Genomic DNA, 18116 nt, shown 5'->3' with positions numbered 1-18116 from the left:
TGTATCATCAGTTAAGCATATCTCTGACAAAAAACTTAAAACTTAACTTTAATAGTAATATCCACCCTAATTTGGGTGAGTCAAGTAGTGACCTGACGTGATTTATTTTGCCTCCTTATTGTAGATAATTTTTTAATAATGGTAGGATGGAGTTATTTGGTATGCCTTTTTCATTCTTAAATACCCCTCCCCCTTACCCCCCCTTTTTTTTTTTTTTTTAAACACTTCACCATTTTTGCTGCATGACCTGGTTTTGCATTTTTCTGATTCTCTGTTCATCTAATTAGTATGTTCTAAAAAGACCTGGACCACTTATTGTACAGAGATGTAGCCTGTGGGTATTTAATAAGGAGCTTTCAGTGCTACATTTGCATCTTTTGCTTGGGGTCTGAATAGTGAATTACCTTTAAGATCATTAGAAGCACTGCTGTATTGTTAAAAATCAGACCGCAATATTCTAATGACAGTTTAAAACTTCAGGCTTCCTATATAACCCAGGTGACCCCAGCATAATTGTATGTAGTGTAGATGACCCTAGGATAAACTGCTGACGTTCAGCTCATCCACAGTGTAGCCTCTACAGGCAGGTGGCTTTAGATGCAAACAAACCACAAAGAGATGTAGTGAAAGGGAATGAGTTTTGACCTAGTTGCGTACACTCATGGTATTATTTATATCATGATACTAATTCCCCAAATATGAATTGGTACCTTTTAAACAGAAACACATCCACCAAGCAATGTGCTGAATGTGGAATGTATTTTATCAGATAGCTGACCCTTTCTTTTTTTTTTTTTTTATTTTTTTTTATTCCCAGTGTAATACCTGGAAAGCAAAAGCTTAAATGTTGGGTCTTCTGCTTTCAGGTTCATCCAATAGGCCAAAGTATAGGGAGATACTTTGTTGTTGAGTGATTCTATAATTTATTCTCTCTCTAACAAAATATAAGAAAACTGTTAGTACTGTAGATGCCAAGTGAGAATCCTCAAATCTTTTCTTTAAAAATGGCTTAAAATACCGCTTAGAAGTTTATATAGTTTTTAAAGGTTATTTGACACTATCCCAAAATTATAGAATTTGAAAACTGGAAGAAAATTTAATTTAGCACCTTTTGTAAGTTAATATTTTCATTGGTTTTCTTATCTAAAGTTGATGTGATATCTACCTGCTTCCACCAGTAATACCAAGGAGCTCAGGGGTGGCTGGTAACAAAAGTGATTTAAATAAAGATAATGATAAATTTCGTGTTTTAAAATAAATGCTTTTTACTTATAGGCCATTTATAGATTTATTATCTAGCATTCAACTGTGTATCTAAGTTTCCTGGTTATATGAAAAACTGAATGAGCATAGGTATTTTTATACAATAATCTTAGTAGATAATATGTTACTTGTTTTAAAATATATAGCAATTCTACTTCGAAACTGTATTTCTGAACTGTTTCTTAATGGAGTCTGAAGTTACTAAGACTTTGTTGTGATCAGCAATTTCTGCTTAACAGCTGTATAGGTATGGGTTTTAGTATAGTACTGTGCATATAGTGAGTACTCAGTAAATGTTCGTTGACTGAGAGCATAAATAAAAGGAGATTGAGCTTAAAGGAAAATAATTTGTACCTGAAACATAGTGGATGTCCTGTAGTTAATTGAAACAACTAACCAGTTGCATGTTTTCCAGAGGGTCTTACTTCCAGTAGCAGTTTCAAAGAATGTTACCAAACAACAACCACCACCAGATAGTAATTAATTTGAATCCACCTGGTGGACTGTTTACAATGTGTTTATTTTAGTTGTCCCATCCTTCTGCATTCTTTTCTTGTCAGTTTACCACTCGGAGTTCTCCAGATCAACTGTGAAAGTAGCTACCTGATCTGACAGGACTTTGCTTAGACCGTGACACCTGATGTTGTCTTTTCTTTGCCTTTCTTTTAATTGTGTCACCTTCTTTGTTAGAGAAACCCAAATCTTCTGTTTCTTGAAGAAGCTGCTTTAAAAACTATCTTTAGACACCTATTGTGGAAATAAAATAGAACGCGCATGTGTGTGTGTGTGTGTGTGTGTGTGTGTGTATTTTAAGAGAAATGATGGTTTCTTATATGGAGAGAGGCTAGTAGTGAGGCAAATACTTTTGCAAAGATGTTTACTCCAATAAACAAAATTGAAAAATAAAATTAGACTGAATTTTTAGTTAAAGCTGGACCTGGATTGCATGCATATTTGAAAACATTATATCAGGTTTAACATAGAGCATTAGAGCATTGACCAGTGTTATTCTGTTAAGTAGTTTTGCAGGATTTTCTCTTGCAAGAAGAATTTGTTGTACTCTGCATTATTGTTTCCTTTGGGATCCTAGACAATGACTCTGTAGTCTGATTCATTAATATTGGTTGTCTTCAGCAGAGAGTATCCAGATTTGACCTGCCAAGTATTAAATTTTTAATGTATTATTAGTTCTTTCACAGAGTAAGGCTTGTCTTTGTTCTTTGTATTTTTGTACCAATACAGCTTGAATCCCGATACAGATTTAATTTGTAGTATCACTAAATATGCCTCATTTAAAACACACACAGTACTCATATAAAAATGTTTATTGATGAAAATATTTCAATATGAATAGCTACCTTTTTTAAACATTTGAAAGTATGCATTTCCAAATTTATTTTGAAAAGTGCCAGGGGGTGCTATGTGCTATGTACAATAAGTTAATTATTATGCTATTAACATTGATGATGTTGAATGTATATTAGTTAATGTGTTAATGACATGTTAATTACTGTACATGTTGTGAAGACCCTTCAGGCTTGTTCTATGATGCAACATGTCAACTTGAACTAGACCAAGTAATCTGCAAAGCAGACTGTAACTCTTAAAAATAATACTTGTAAACATAAATTATAAATTAAATTATGCTTTTTATTATTCTTTTTCTTTCTGGTAGAATGAATAAGTAATTCTTCTGCTATCTGCACCTGTTAGAACCCAATACTGTCAGACTGTTTTCCCCTAGAGGATTGAAAGAGATTTGTTATGCAATAACTTCCGCTTTGTTTACACTCTGGCATTTAGTGTATATTTTATATAGATTCATGTGTTTTGCAGCCTGAAATATCTTTCTTTTTTTGTTTACCAGTTTGATTTAAAATGAAAGACATTCACACTCAGTCTTTGTTTAAGCAGGTGAAAAGTGGCCTTGTTTGATTAGGACTACTAGTTGATACTAAACTAATCTATATATGCACATGTGATTCAGTTACAGCGCTTCAAGATTAGTTGACCAAATAGTTGAAATCTCAAGAGACGAGACATAAAAAGAAAAACTAGATGACAGTTTCAAATGATTTACAACAGAGGCCAGAGTTTGCTGCTGTTTGAGAGAACATGGCATTATGCATTTGTTGTCCTTTGCATCAATATAGCTTAGCATTTTGAAAATGTCAAATATTTGAACTTTATTATTTTAACTTTTGAATCAGTGGTTGTCCCATTCTTTCTAATTGTCAGTATTTTTGGAAAATACACCTGGTGATAATCCTCAAGAGACAAATTTGGAGAAATATAAAATTATAGAATACGATGTTATTTGTACAATGGTATTTATTATTTTTATGTCTTCAAAATCATTGTTTAATATTTTTTTTTGGGGGGGGACGGAGTTTCGCTCTTGTTACCCAGGCTGGAGTGCAATGGCGCGATCTCGGCTCACCGCAACCTCCACCTCCTGGGTTCAGGCAATTCTCCTGCCTCAGCCTCCTGAGTAGCTGGGTTTACAGGCACGCGTCACCATGCCCAGCTAATTTTTTGTATTTTTAGTAGAGACGGGGTTTCACCGTGTTGACCAGNATGGTCTCGATCTCTTGACCTCGTGATCCACCCGCCTCAGCCTCCCAAAGTGCTGGGATTACAGGCTTGAGCCACCGTGCCTGGCCCCATTGTTTAATATTAAACCAAAAAATTAAGTTAACGAATGAGAGTTCACAAATTTACTGAGAGTCTTTTAGTGAGACTTTTTTTAAATGACCCAAAAGCAACTCTTAAAAATACAAAAATAAAATGGAAATGAGTGTTTCTGTAAGGCAGTTACTCTTTTTCTTATAACATGTATAAGAGGTGGTAAAGAGTTAGTTCAGACTGTAAAGCCAGACTGTCCTGCATCCAGTCCTAGCTTTTTCATCTTCAAGCTGTGCGACCATGAGCAATGGATTTCACTGTGGTATGCCTCAGTTTCATGATAATTAAAGTGGGCTTAATAATACTACCTACCTCTTAGGGGTGTTAGAATGATTAGTTAATACAGATAAAGTACTTTGAGCAGTGCCTAGCACATAGAAAGCTCTCAATAAATATGAGGTCTTATTATTAACCCACCTTTGATATTATACTAAAAATTATTTGGAAGCATTTAATTTCCACAAACTCTTTGATTTCCCTAGAACTCATTTTGAATGTGAGTTTTTGGTTTCCAGTCATTATAGTCTCATACTTCATCACAGAAAAACATTTTATTTTTAATGATGGTTTTATTACTCCAGTGTTGTTTATGTCCACCTGGAGTCATCCCAGGTTTTTCCATTCATCTAACCTTGCTTGATTTCCTATAGTACAGCTCTTGTTGAAGATTTATATTGGTATGGAAGGATATTCTGACCAGGATTTTGATCTCTCTTGCAAATATTTGTGTATCTCTTGTTTACAGCCCCAATGTCCTCTTGTAATAGCCATGCAAAATGGGATTCTAATAAATCTTGTGCTCAGCATTACACATTGTTTGTTTTAGCTGCCTTCCACTTCATGCTTCCTCCTTTAAGATCGAGCCATTATGAAAGGTTAGATTCACAGTTAGCAGGCTTTAGCTCTCCCTTTTGAATCAGTGAGGTTGCCGTTTTATTGCTCTCCAACTTACACTTCAGTGATGAGAGTAAACTAGCATCAGATTAAAGGTCAGCAAATCCCATCAAAGAGAGGAATATTAGGGGCAGAGATAGTTGGAGAGGCAGCACACCACTGGGTATTGACAGGGTGATTCCAGGGTATCAGTCAGCAGAATTATAGCTGCCCAGAGAGTCAGTACAGCTTTAATGAGCCTGTGTGAAGAGGAAGAGGGTGGATTTATGTAGTTCCTCATAATTTTCTGTAGAGACTGTTATTGCAGACATTCTGTGGAGTGTTCTGGTCTTTCATTTAATTCAAAGGTCCTGGAGCTTATCCATTGTCTAAATTCCTTTTTGTTAGCTCAAATCAAAGTTGACATTTCCATGGTTTACCACCTAAAACACCCAGTTCAAAATCAGGTTTCTTTAGGCAATTTTGAAATCTGTATATTGTTAATATAAATCTACAATCATATTTATCTTAATGCATGCATATTTCCTCTTCAGAGAAGTGGGTTGAATAATGAACATTTCTTTTCATAGCTAAGCAACAAGGGAAGATGTAAATTTACACATTGCCTTCTAAGTAACTGGGAAAAAAACCTGATTATGTTATGGTGCTTTTCAACGATCTTAATGTTCATCCTCCTTAAATTGACTTTCCTAATTAATTGTTTATCTGCCCGTTTGTGTGTACCTCTATCTCACCCTTTATGCTGCCAGTACCCATCCACCTAACTGGAAAACATTTCTTTTTTATTTTATCCCTGGAGGGAAAATGTTTTTAATTGTTCTAATGAGGAATACTGCATTTAATTGCCATTATTTTCAGTTTCACCTTGATTTTGATGTCTTTATAGTAGTGAATTTGAGTCAACATTAATTTCTTATCAGAGAGGGATTTAAATCTATATGGTTTCGAGATCTGGACTATGCTTTTAAAAGTCAGATGTTCGTGAAAAATGTCTTTGGATTTTTTTCTTCTTTCTTTTGATTTCTTTGCTGTAGATTTTCTTTTGATTTCTTTGATGTTGCCTAAAGGGTTAATGAAAGATATATGACTTTTTAAGTTAAGCTTTTATTTATTCATCACTAGAAAATAGTTTGTGAAAAATTATTAATACCCTTGCACTAGAATGTTTCATTTAATTGCCTAGTTAAACCACCTACTTTTTGTGATTTGTATTTAAGAATATGCTGTTTTGATTATATCTAAGTAAATAAATTTTTTCATTATTAACACAGAGGTCTTGTTTGTGTTATTTGCTGCTGGCAAGATGCTCTGAAGCTTCTGCCATTGTCCTTTGCATGCCATGTGGGTGGTTGTGCTTTTTAGACACTGACATGGTTTTTAATGGAAGAGAGTGATGGATGTGATACTACCATGAGAAGCACAAATACCCTTTTTTGAAGTTCACCATTGACTGAAACATCTATAGTACTTACAGCAAAATATAAACTTAAGAGAGCTGCATACAGAAGAACGATACATAAAAATATAGAAGCCATGTTTAGTCATTAAGTAGATGCTGTGTTTATATTAAAGAGCCTGCACCCTTTAAAATCATGCAGAAAGTCTAGTAAAGTTCATGCTTCCTATAATCATGCCATGCTTCACAAAGCCTTCTCAATAAAACTGAGTCTGTATCCTTTATAATAATACAGATAAAACTTTATGCTATGCTGTTACATTGGAATGTACTGAGAATGCCAATGACCCTTGTGCTGTATTTACTAGCATGCTATTTTGAGTAGTGTCTGTGCATCAAGATAATTTGGCATTATAAAAACAGTAAAATGGACATTCCTTCCTGCAAGAGGAAAAAGGAGAACCAGTGGGTATCTGCTATTCATAATGAAGTCAAGTGACTGTAATTTATATGTTCACTTTTGAACATTTTAGAGAAAAGGGAAAGAAGATGGCTACAGCAAAGGAAATGAATACAAAGATAAGCATAAGATTAATTATCTGAGAGGGGCAGGATTCTTGCTGCCATGAGGGACATATGAATGACATTTACTGATTACCCTAAAGTACATAAGTAAGTATATATGGTATTTTTAAATTCAAGAGGGGTCTAGTATTTTCATTTGAGAAAAATTATGAATGAAAATTTCTCTCCATTGGTAGTTTCTGACCAAAAATGTTGTATCATATACGTATCATACTATACATATGTATGATCATGTGTGTATGGTTTTTAAAAATACCATTCATTTCAACCATGGATTATTTGAATAAAGATTTCCAAAATACTAATTGAGAGGATGCATAGCTTTGGTGAAAATTTAACCAATTTTAACAAGAACACTGTGTAGCCAGTTATAACTTCGTAATGAGTACATTTGCAGGAAGAAGAGTTCTTATTTCAGAACAAATCCACAGCACCATTTACTTGTTATGTGTTTTTCTTCACATGGCTATTCTTTACATTTCTGTGCTTATTTGAAACGTGTGACCAGAGTTGCTCAACAATAATGAGCAACTATCATCAGTGTTTCATCATCAACACATAACAAGATGCCATTCTACTTCTGGAAATGATAAGAGAGTTAAAGTGACACAAAAGAGCAAAGGAAGGAATTAGAAACTTAGGTCATAAGAATTGAGATGGCTAAAAGCATAAAACTATATACCATTAAAATATGTTGCAAAATAATGTCAACACAACCTATGGTAAATACATTTTGATATATAAAAATGCTAGAATTTTTTTAAGATTATAATGTTCCATTTTCACAAATGATACCAAGTAACTACTTATTTGACTTTAGAAAATGTATTTTAATTCAAAACTTGAATCCATATGATTTAAAGTGAATACCACTGTTATTTTTTAAAGTGACAATTAAATGTTAGATACTATTTTAGGCATTTAATGTATTTTATGTCTTTGAACTTCATAGTGATTCCTGAATTGGTGGTATCCCTATTTACAGACAGTGAACCAGGGTACCTTCTACAGTCATGTAGTTAATAAGTGATAGAATTTGAATCTAGGCTACACCGACTCCAAAGCCATGTTCTCCAGTATTGTAGTTTATTTGTGTTATAGTTGTAAAGTGAATTTAAAATCCAGTATTATAACCTATTTCTCTAGGTATCTGAGGTGTAGTAGAGTGAATCCTGGACTTAGAGAAAGAGGAGAGACCTGTGTTTAAATCATTGCTTTCCCATTTACTTGCCATGTGATCTTGGGCTATAAAGTCACTTAACCTCTTTGAAATTTGATTTTCTCATCTACAAATGAGGCCAATGACACCCACCCTGTAAGGTTATTTTAAAAATTAAGCGAGAGAGAGCATGTGAAAGATACAGTTGCTGTTTGGCATGTGGTATGTATGCTCAACGTGTTTAAATTTGAACATAGAGGATTTTTAGGCTAAGTAATAGAATGATTCCAAGCACTAAGAGTGTCAGATTATCACATTAACAACTGTAAAGTAAGAAAGTTAAAGCCACCTATGTAGGAAATAAAAAGACAGAAAACATTTGCTTTTTGGCAGAAACATCTTGTATTGTGAACTGGGTCTGGAGGAACTTACTGAAGTCTGGAAGATCGGTCTTCCAGAAAATAGAGCAGTGAGGGAAGCAGCTGCGTGGAGAGGCACACACGATGCCCTCGGTGTTAGAGGGAGCAGGCGCGTTGTGTAGTGTTATCCCATTCACAGCATGGCAGTGATCTTAACTGACAAGACAGGAAATGGAAGTGCCATGGCGATCTCATTCTTCAGGGAGAAAAGGCAAGGGAGCAGAGTGGGGGAATGGGGAATACAAGGATTACATGGTTTGTGTAAACAAATGCTGAAGAGTCCTGGAGATGTACTCTTAATGATATGAGTATTAATAGTAGAAGAGGACTCACTGGTTTCTGTGGAAGTCCAAATATGGACCTCTGGCATGTACTGGTGAGGAGATCCCAGGCATGTGGTAAAATTTAAAGGATATCATCAGCACATGAGATCATTAGGTCACTGGTAAACATGTAGCATAGCTGGGGTCACAAAGACCCATAGGTATCAAAGCCAGGGTTTTAATTCTTTCCCCCTGACTTAGATAATTCTGAAACTCATTGCTTTCCCTTTAAATAGTGCTAGGTTTTTTTCCCCTCTTTTCAAATTTAGTTGTCATATTTACCAATCCTAAAAATTTCTTCAATAGAGCATTTTGTTTGAACATCTATCCCTTTAGATAAAAAGAAAATGGCCATTTTCTTTTTTCCCACCACTTGTAATAATTTCCTTTAGGAGCAGAGCACAGGTAACCCTTTGTGCTAATATGTGTGAGAAACATGGCCCGTTTTTTCCTTCATCCTTTTTTCACTGTCTCATGCAAGCATAGCATACTTCATATCTTGCCCTAGCCCTGTTCTCTTCTTCTGTAGCTGACAGTGCTTATATATCAAGCGCTCCAACAAGATGCAGCTCCATTTAACAAAAAAGTGCCTTAAAAATGTAACTCTTCTTTCTGCATTTTTATTGCACAGTCCATCTGCTCCCTCATCTTGGCTGCTCTTCACTTCACAGTGACAAGGCTCACTCCATTTTCTTGTCTCTTGAGGCAAGATCTAATTGGCAAGTGGAAAGTCTTCAAAATTTGCCTTTGCCAGCCAACAGTACTTTTAGATTTTTCTGTAAACAGTTGGCTAAAATAGGCTTGAAGGGCAAAGAGAAACTATAATGAAACTGAAGGATTTTTAAGATATCCTTTCCCACAGAATGAATACACCTTCCTGTAGTAGCAAAGAATATAATAAATGTTTTCAAATAAATGAATTACTGGGTAAATATAGAAAGTATAATCAATACTTTTTTGATGGCTCCAGATAGCAAATGTTTAGCCTGAATCATTTCAGGCTTGGCTCTTCTGTGTAAAGTATTCTACTATTTCTGGTAAAATAAATCATCTGAACTTGTGATATTGCTGGGGTTGGCAGTGTAGCACAGAGAAGTGATCCATAAGTGTTCTCTGTGTTGCCATTTGCATTGCTAGGAACATGAAGAAACGTCAGAGTCATAGCCTAGGGAATTACACTGTCATAGAAAAACACTGGTGATTCAAGAAATGCCTTTAAATGGCTTCCCTCTTCTCATTTAAAGTACATCTGTGGGATTGCAAGAAAATAACTAGGTTCTGCCCAGGAGTCTAGTACCTGTACAGACCAAGATACTAATAATGTCATTATAGCATCTAGCTGCTTTCCATCGAACCCCTAATAAAGGTCATTAGTTGCCTGCCTTCTTGAGTGAGATGGTTTTGCAGCAAGTGCTTGGAGAAGTTATCAGTGCTGTATGTTAGAAAAAGGCATTCTGCCAACAGCTTTATAATGAAGGTGAAATGTAATAAAGCGATGGATTGACAGCTTATGTGTTGAAAGTGAAGGAAATGGAGGTGTGGAGAAGCATTATGGGGAATCTTTCTAGTCATATCTTCAATTTAACCATCAGGGGAAATGCTTCAAAATCTTAGATTTATGAATTTCTAGTAAGCAGTTTCACAGCATGTAAACAAATCTCAGTGGGCTGTTTTAGGAAGGTAGATTTGGGCAGTGAAGTAATCATTTTTATTCCTCTGATTTTCCAAATAGAAATGGACATATATGATAAAAATGTCAGCCACCCTCTCCACGTCAGGGCCCTAACAGGATTACATGTCAGTTCTTAATGTCTCGCTCTGTTTTTCTTTGCCATGAATGGCTGCATTATTGCTCACAGGAACTTCACTGTAATATATGGTAAGAGACAAGTAGCTCTTTATGGCCAGTGATTATTCGGTTTGAATGAAACCTGTGATTTATGTCCATTTAACTGAAAAGCCTTGTAAATTCCCAGTGCTGCATTTTTCCTCAATAGAGAATGAGTCAAGCGAAAGTGACAACTAGGTTGGCGTGGAAATGTGCAGTGCATTGCCGTGTTATATTTAATATACCTGACATGAAAAACGTGCACACACCACACAGTCACCTTAAATAGGAGTGAAAGTGACATTAGCTTGTAATATGACTGCCATATTCAGTGGATTAGACACGAACATTGGCTTAAAAGGAGATTTGGAGCTGGAGTGGGATGGGCTTTGGGGCCATGAGTTGTGATGGGCAACTAGATCATCTGCCATTTCCTCCTAATCTTTTAAAAATTAGTTATTTTGCAGTTGCTTTCTACTGATATCTACAAAATAATATGACTATTTCTTTCATTACAAGCCTCATCTTCAGACCTAAGAAGGAGAGTGTGAAATTCAGGTGCAAATATTATTCCAGATCTTTCTCAGGATGTCTTGAATATCATTCTGTTGGCCTTTTTTTTCCCTTTTCAGTCAGTCCTTACTTAAGGGTCTGTCTTTCCTGAACTTGGCTTCTTTTTTTTTTTTTTTTTTTTATCTGAGACAGAGTCTTGCTCTGTCCCCAGGCGCCAGGCTGGAGTTCAGTGGCACGATCTCGGCTCATTGCAATCTCCACCTCCTGGGTTCAAGCAGTTCTCCTGCCTCTGCCTCCTGAGTAGCTGGGACTACAGGCGCATGCCACCACGCCCAGCTAACTTTTGTATTTTTAGTAGAGATGGGGTTTCACTATGTTGGCCAGGGTGGTCTCAATCTCTTGACCTCATGATCTGCCCGCCCTGGCCTCCCAAAGTGCTGGGATTACAGGTGTGAGCCACCGCACCTGGCCTTGGACTTGGCTTCTTAGCTCTCTCTCTAGTCCATTTACTGTTTAACTGAGAACCCCACCCCTCCCAACCCCCAACACTTAAGTCTAGTTTAGACAGTGATGCCTTGAGGGTTTTTCAGTGTCTTTCACCACTGTTTCCAAATTATATCCCAGTTTCCACAACCAAAAAGTAATTGTTTCAAATGAGAGCTCATGACCATGGGGCTTGTGACCTTCATTTCATTTCCAGATCTTCTGCTTCCTATTTTAACTGGTTTTTACTTAAGGATTTCAGATAGAAAATTATTTTACTTTTTTTTTGTTTGGGGAGAAAAGTAGCCACACATCTGTCTTAATCTTTCTTTTTTATCTATAGTTTGGGTTGCATTTCTCAAACTGTGGCTGACTTGATTTTTAAATGAAGAAAGCATAGAAAATAAAGTAGGTGTTTTCACTAATTAGCTTTGTAACTTCTGACCACTATTCTGTGTGTTACTTTAAAATAGCAGGCACAAAAGAAAACCTATGAAAAATTATAAGAATAACTGAAAATATTAATATTAAAATTGTCACTTATTTCAAAGCAGTCAAGGATTCAGAGCCTGCTGAAGATATCTGATCTGGCCTTATTTTACATTACTCTCTGCTAAAACATTTTTCTCTGAGCTAAGACTGTGGTGTGGTGGTTGAATGAATCAAAAAACAAGCCTATCAGAAAATAAAATTACAGAGATGTCATAGGCTTAAACTTATGAATAATTTGGGACCTCAATTTATGGTATGCTCATTAGGAGAAAAAAACATCAAACAACTCAAGTTTTCATAATAGCTTTTTGTTTCTCAACAGGTCTGAATAATAAAGTAAAAATGATGTGATGACAACTTTTATCATTATTGTGGATATTATATATCTTCCCTGATTATGGAAATATAATAGGGCTAGATCTTAGTTATGCCTAATTCAGGACCATATGTAGAACATATTTGAAATAGCTATGGTCTGAAGCCATACTCTTTCAGTGCTGGATGAACAGAGGTTAGTCATGGTCCAGTGGGCTTGGTCCTTGAAATGAGGGAGCCACGAAGCTTAGTTAGCGCACTGTGTTTGCACCTCATTCACTCAGGTCAAGCCTTCATTGTGTTACAGTGTTCTTCTGTTAGAAAGGCTCCTACTGTACAGTCCAGCCGATGCAGATTTCTAATCTGCTTATTTATAATTCAAAAGCTTGCCTATATATTAATGAACCCTTAATGAGCTGTTGAAAATGCCTGAATTACAGTCAGATTATTAAACTCAAACAGCCCCGTAATCATACCATTTGAGTGGGCTTTAGGTACTTTTCACATCTGCAGCTTAGAATTGTGAAGGGTATGCGTTTATTCGGAGAAAGCTTTGTAATAATTTTGACCCGTAATTTATTTATTGCCCTTCGAATGCAGTCGTCTATGCAGATGCTCTCTCCCATTATCTGTGGGGCAGGTGCACAGCATGTTGAAGGACAGCTAATTAGGATTTGCTGAAAGATATGCAAAAACTGTGGGCTTATAACAAAGCCAAGTTCATTGTTAAACAATGTTTTTACTGTGTTTGTATGATTTGTCTAAATCTTAGGGATACGGAAATGAATGTTGTGATTATAAGTAGATTGCAAATAGGGTTGCTGTTTTTTTTAAACTTTGTAATGTGATGACCAAAGAGCCTAGATGTAAAACTTTATAAACCTCTGTATGTTCTAATATACTACATTTTGGATTAAAAACAAGATCAAATTTTAAATGATTGTTTTACCATGTTTCAATTTGAAGATAATCTTTTGATAACTACACAGTCTGATTCATTCTGGCCCTTGCAAATTTAGACCCATTAAAATGTTGTTAGGTATCATTAAAATGGTGCTCAGGGGAGTAGGTATTATGACTAAAAGCTAGTGTGACTCTAGAAAGTTAGTAAACTAAGTAATAGTGAGTGGCTAGATAGGTGGGATGTGGAATAAAATGGTAATTTAAATGCTTTTAAGTAAGAAAATAAATAGAAATATTCAAATTGAAAATAATTTTGGAAATCAGATGTTACTATTTAAAGATCCCATAATCATTACTTTGCTTAATAAAGAAAGAAAACCGATTCACTTTTCAAACTAGTTATGAAAATTCCTTTATTATTGATAGTCTTTTCCATGTTGCCTATTTGCAAAGTGCTTTAGTACTTTTCATCTAAAGAAATATGAGATTTTTGTCAGGAAATGATTATTCTGATGAAATTTGATGCACATAATTTATAAAGTAAATACAAAGGATTGCATTAAAACATTTTTCTGTTCTTGAGGCAAGCACTTAGTGTTGATTTACTGATGATTTTACAAATAAGATATTTTTCATTATAAGAGTAAAATGTTATAGTAGTTGACACTATATACTTATAATTGTTTTATTTGTGTCCATGACTATTGAGCTTATGGGTTGCTTCTTACTGGTATGATAATGATGGTTTATATACATATTAGATATGTATAAAAGTGTCATGATAGCTGATTAGTTTTGTGCCTTTTGCATTTCTTCCTAAAGAATTTTCTTCTGTCTCTCTTATGGTCTACATCCTTGTATATCAGTCATTGAGCTTCATCTCTTGTTTGCCATACATGTTCAGGGAAGTGTAATCATTTTGGGTATGGAAGTTGATCTACTATTAAAGTACTTCACCACATGTCTGTAGGGAAAAGATCAATGTGTTTAACTACAAGGGGAAACTAGAAACCCAGAGGAAACTTGAAGGTAGATAAAAAACACATTTCAGGAGAGGCACCAGTGTCCTATGTAAATACAAAAAACAACAAACACACAAAACTGTGGGCAAAAATTCAGTTTAAAAAGGAGAAACTTAATAACTTCTCAAATAAGAATATAAAATTAAACAGAATTCAAAGTGCAGCCTAGAAGATTGCTCAGTAAGCCCTCATTGCATGCCAAATGCACAAAAATCTTGGTATGTGAACCCCAAGCATGTACAGGCCATGAGATTTTAACGTTTAACAAAGTGAATTAAAAGAGAGGAAAATTAGATTTAAATTAAAAATACAAACAACCAATACATGGCAGTTCTGGAACAATATTAGGCAATCCCTTTCAGTTATAGAAAAAACTGCAAATACATGTTTGTCTATTTTTAATTTTCAGTGATGTGTTGATATGGATTTTATGAGTTACCTTTTTGCTCACCTAAATAAACATACTGTCTTAGTATATTATAGTTTTCAAACCTTATTTATTTGCCTCTGAATAGACAACAGATATAATTTTAAATTATGGTGAGTTGGTTTTATCATCCAGTTGAAATTATTCTGAAGTATAATTTTAAATGAACGTGACAGCTCTAAAGTGTTTTGGGGAAGAAATTAAAGTTGTGCATTTGAGTTAAGGCAACCAAGAGCTCTGTCATGCTATGGATGTAATTCAGGGCATCTAGGAATGAAATCTGTTCTTAAAAGAATTGATGGTAGTTTTAGGTTAGCATATAAAATCAGAGTTAGTGATCAGTTGAGTACTTGGCAGCTTATAGATGCTACTGTCATGTAAGTTACGCTAGACACAAAGTATGTACCACTGTGGATAAACAACAGGCACAGACTCAAAAGACAGAATCCAAATGCAAACATGAAAGGTGCCAACTTCCTTTTCCCCTCTTCCCTACACTTGTAACTAGTGTAGGGAACCTGCTTTTAAGCAGATTTACAGAGGTTAATTGGCCTGGAATATTTTAAATTATGTTACACATTAATGAAAATGCTGATTTTGAGCTGTCATGACTCCAATGCTTTTTATACCATAATAATTATTTTGAAACTTTGTCTTCTGTGTTGTTGAAAACATCTTGGCAGAAAGCCTGTGTGACCTGATTAAACCTATGAATTGTCAGCTGTGATCTATAATACTCAGAAGAGGTTGCTGACTGGGCATCACTTAGGAAGTTCTTGATTTAAAAGCAAAATTAGATTGAGTCTACTGTGCCCAAGACTGTATTGCCATGTCAATGGCACATTTTTAATACCGTATTTAGTGTTCTTGTTTTATAGTTTACTGGCAATTGCTTAACAATATTCACTTAATACTATATATAAGTATAGCTAATTACCTCATAATGTATGTATTTCTCTTCTGAAATCACATGATGGAAAAGCTCAACTAATCTTGTTTATTTTTCAATTTTTGATTATAAGTTGTGAATTAATTATGGAAATTTTAATTCTGTTTCTCCAGCTGTAGAGAGAGACAGAATAACTACCTTTGGATAAGTTTGTTTTATATCCCTTTAATTATTTTCTTTCTGTCTTAAAACATTCCATTTTTTTTACCCTTTTCCCATTTTATACTTAAGTTATCCAAATCTGGGAGGCTTGGATGATTAAAATATTCCAGGAAACCAGGGTTAGTTTTTTTCTAAGGATCTAATCTATGGTAAATTGAGGTTGGGGGGTGGGGATATTTAAAATTCTAGGATGCATGTAAACATTATCTTGAAAATAATTTTCATACTTATTCAAACTTATCAATCAAATGTGAACAGTGAAGTTCTCAGCATGAATTGTAGTACACTGATGTTGTTTGATCATTTTCTCAAATAAACAAAATACTCACACTATTTGTCCTCTGTTTCTCGCTTCTTCTCTCTCTGTCTCTCTCTCTTTCCTTGAAGGTCTCAGCATCAGAGGAGCCCAGGAGGAGGACCCTCCCGATCCCCAGCTAATGAGACTGGACAATATGCTTTTGGCAGAAGGGGTTTCAGGTCCTGAGAAAGGTGGGGGATCGGCGGCAGCAGCTGCAGCCGCAGCAGCCTCTGGAGGTTCTTCAGATAACTCTATTGAACACTCAGATTACAGAGCCAAATTGACCCAGATCAGACAAATCTATCACACAGAACTGGAGAAATATGAACAGGTCAGCAGCCGCCACTCTCATAGTCCTACACAAACCCTCTGTTGCTCTTCTATTAGACCATGCTAACCAATTCTGAGGGTTGTGAGGGGTAGGTGTTAACACAAATTACAAAATAAATAAGGTCAATGCAAAAATCCAAGTGAATTGTTGGATTCATGAAATGAAGACCCTTTGAGATTTTGGAGGTGGAGCTCTACCTATTTTACCCCATCTACTTGTATTATTCATTTCTCACATTCATGTGCCCTTATTATCACACCTACAGTCATTCTTCCCCTCTCACCTCACCACTTGGTGCTCTTCAGAGCTCTGTATAATTAACATTTATGCACCGGCCTTGTTCATAAGCTTTAATCACTTTTGAAGGGAAGCATTGCACAGTGAGCTTTTCCCTCCTATGCTGTGAGCTCCAGAATCCTCCTGGGAATTAATTCTATGGATTGTGTCAGACTATAGGGAACTTCACCAAGTAAGCAGGTTCTGGCCTGTTTCTCTGAATATGAGACTTCCCAAGATAATTACGGGTACGCCAGGACAGGTAATGCTAGGCTAGGCATTATGTGCTAAATTTCTGGTTAGAAAGAGAATATGGGTTAAAAACCCAGTTCTCAGCAATTATATTGACTCTGAATCTTAAGATAACTTTCATTTTAAGTTACATCATTATTTTATGTACCACCAAGAAAAAATTAATGCTGCTAGTTTAACTATAAAATATCACTGATTGTAAAATGCTTTCACATTTCAGAGTTGTTAAAATGTGGAGAAAAACACAAGAGTCTTAGATTTAATGTAATAAAGTAAAATACTGGTGAGTCTTTTTACATATATTTTAGTTGTTTAATGCTGAAAAGCTGCTAAGTTTGAGAAATTCTCATTTGATAAGATTTCTCATTTGGAAGGTAATTTTAAAAATGCATTATTATGGAGCACTTTATAATACATGTGCACAAAAATAATGAGAGTAATATTAGATTGAACCCTATGAAATTGCTACGTTTGAGGTAAAAAAACAATTGAATGTGGTAATTTCATAGAGTTCAATCCCAAATAAGGAATCAGTGAGATACTTATTACCCAGATAAACAGTTATAATATTTTACCACTCTGATTTTGTGTACCCAGCCCCAATTTGATAGAATATTTTAAAGCAAGTCTTAGACATCATACAATTTCACCCATAAGTATTTTACTGTGTTGGCAAGTACTTTTTAAAGTCCATACACGTTAGTGTGAAATGGGAGTCCTGGTGAGTTTTGGGTGTGTTTATGTGTGTTTTAAAGATTTTTTTAAAGAGCAGTTTTAAGTTCACAAGAAATTTGAGAGGAAAGTAGAGAGTATCACATATATTTCATCCCCACACATGCATAGTCTCTCTCATTATCAGCAAACCCACTAGAGGAGTTTATTTGTTAAAATTGATTAACCTACATTGAGATATTATCACCCAAAATCCATAGTTTACATTAGGGTTCACTCGGTATTGTGCACTTTATGGATTTGGATAAATTTATGATGGCATGTATCCATTATTATAGGATCATACAGAGTATTTTCACTGCCCTAAAGATTCTCTGTGCTATTCATCCCTCTCTTCTTTCATTCTTTCCTCCCCACTGATCCCTGGCAACCCCTGATCAGTTTTAATACTGATTTTTTTCCTCTATGT

General features: G+C 35.2%; 1 protein-coding gene across 3 annotated transcripts in view; it reads left to right on the top strand.

The window, feature by feature from the left end:
* Nucleotides 1–18116, top strand: part of PBX3 (PBX homeobox 3) — a 238040-nt gene that overhangs the window by 166510 nt on the left and 53414 nt on the right. For all 3 annotated transcript variants that reach the window (XM_017549137.2, XM_037745933.1, XM_017549138.2), the window contains one exon: nucleotides 16206–16447. In XM_017549137.2, coding sequence (XP_017404626.1) covers nucleotides 16206–16447 — 242 coding nt within the window. The remainder of the gene's footprint in view (nucleotides 1–16205; nucleotides 16448–18116) is intronic.

This window comes from Cebus imitator, unplaced genomic scaffold (genome assembly GCF_001604975.1).
Source record: "Cebus imitator isolate Cc_AM_T3 unplaced genomic scaffold, Cebus_imitator-1.0 Scaffold216, whole genome shotgun sequence".
NCBI classification, from domain to species: Eukaryota; Metazoa; Chordata; class Mammalia; order Primates; family Cebidae; genus Cebus; species Cebus imitator.
This window is presented reverse-complemented; position numbering and strand designations above follow the sequence as displayed.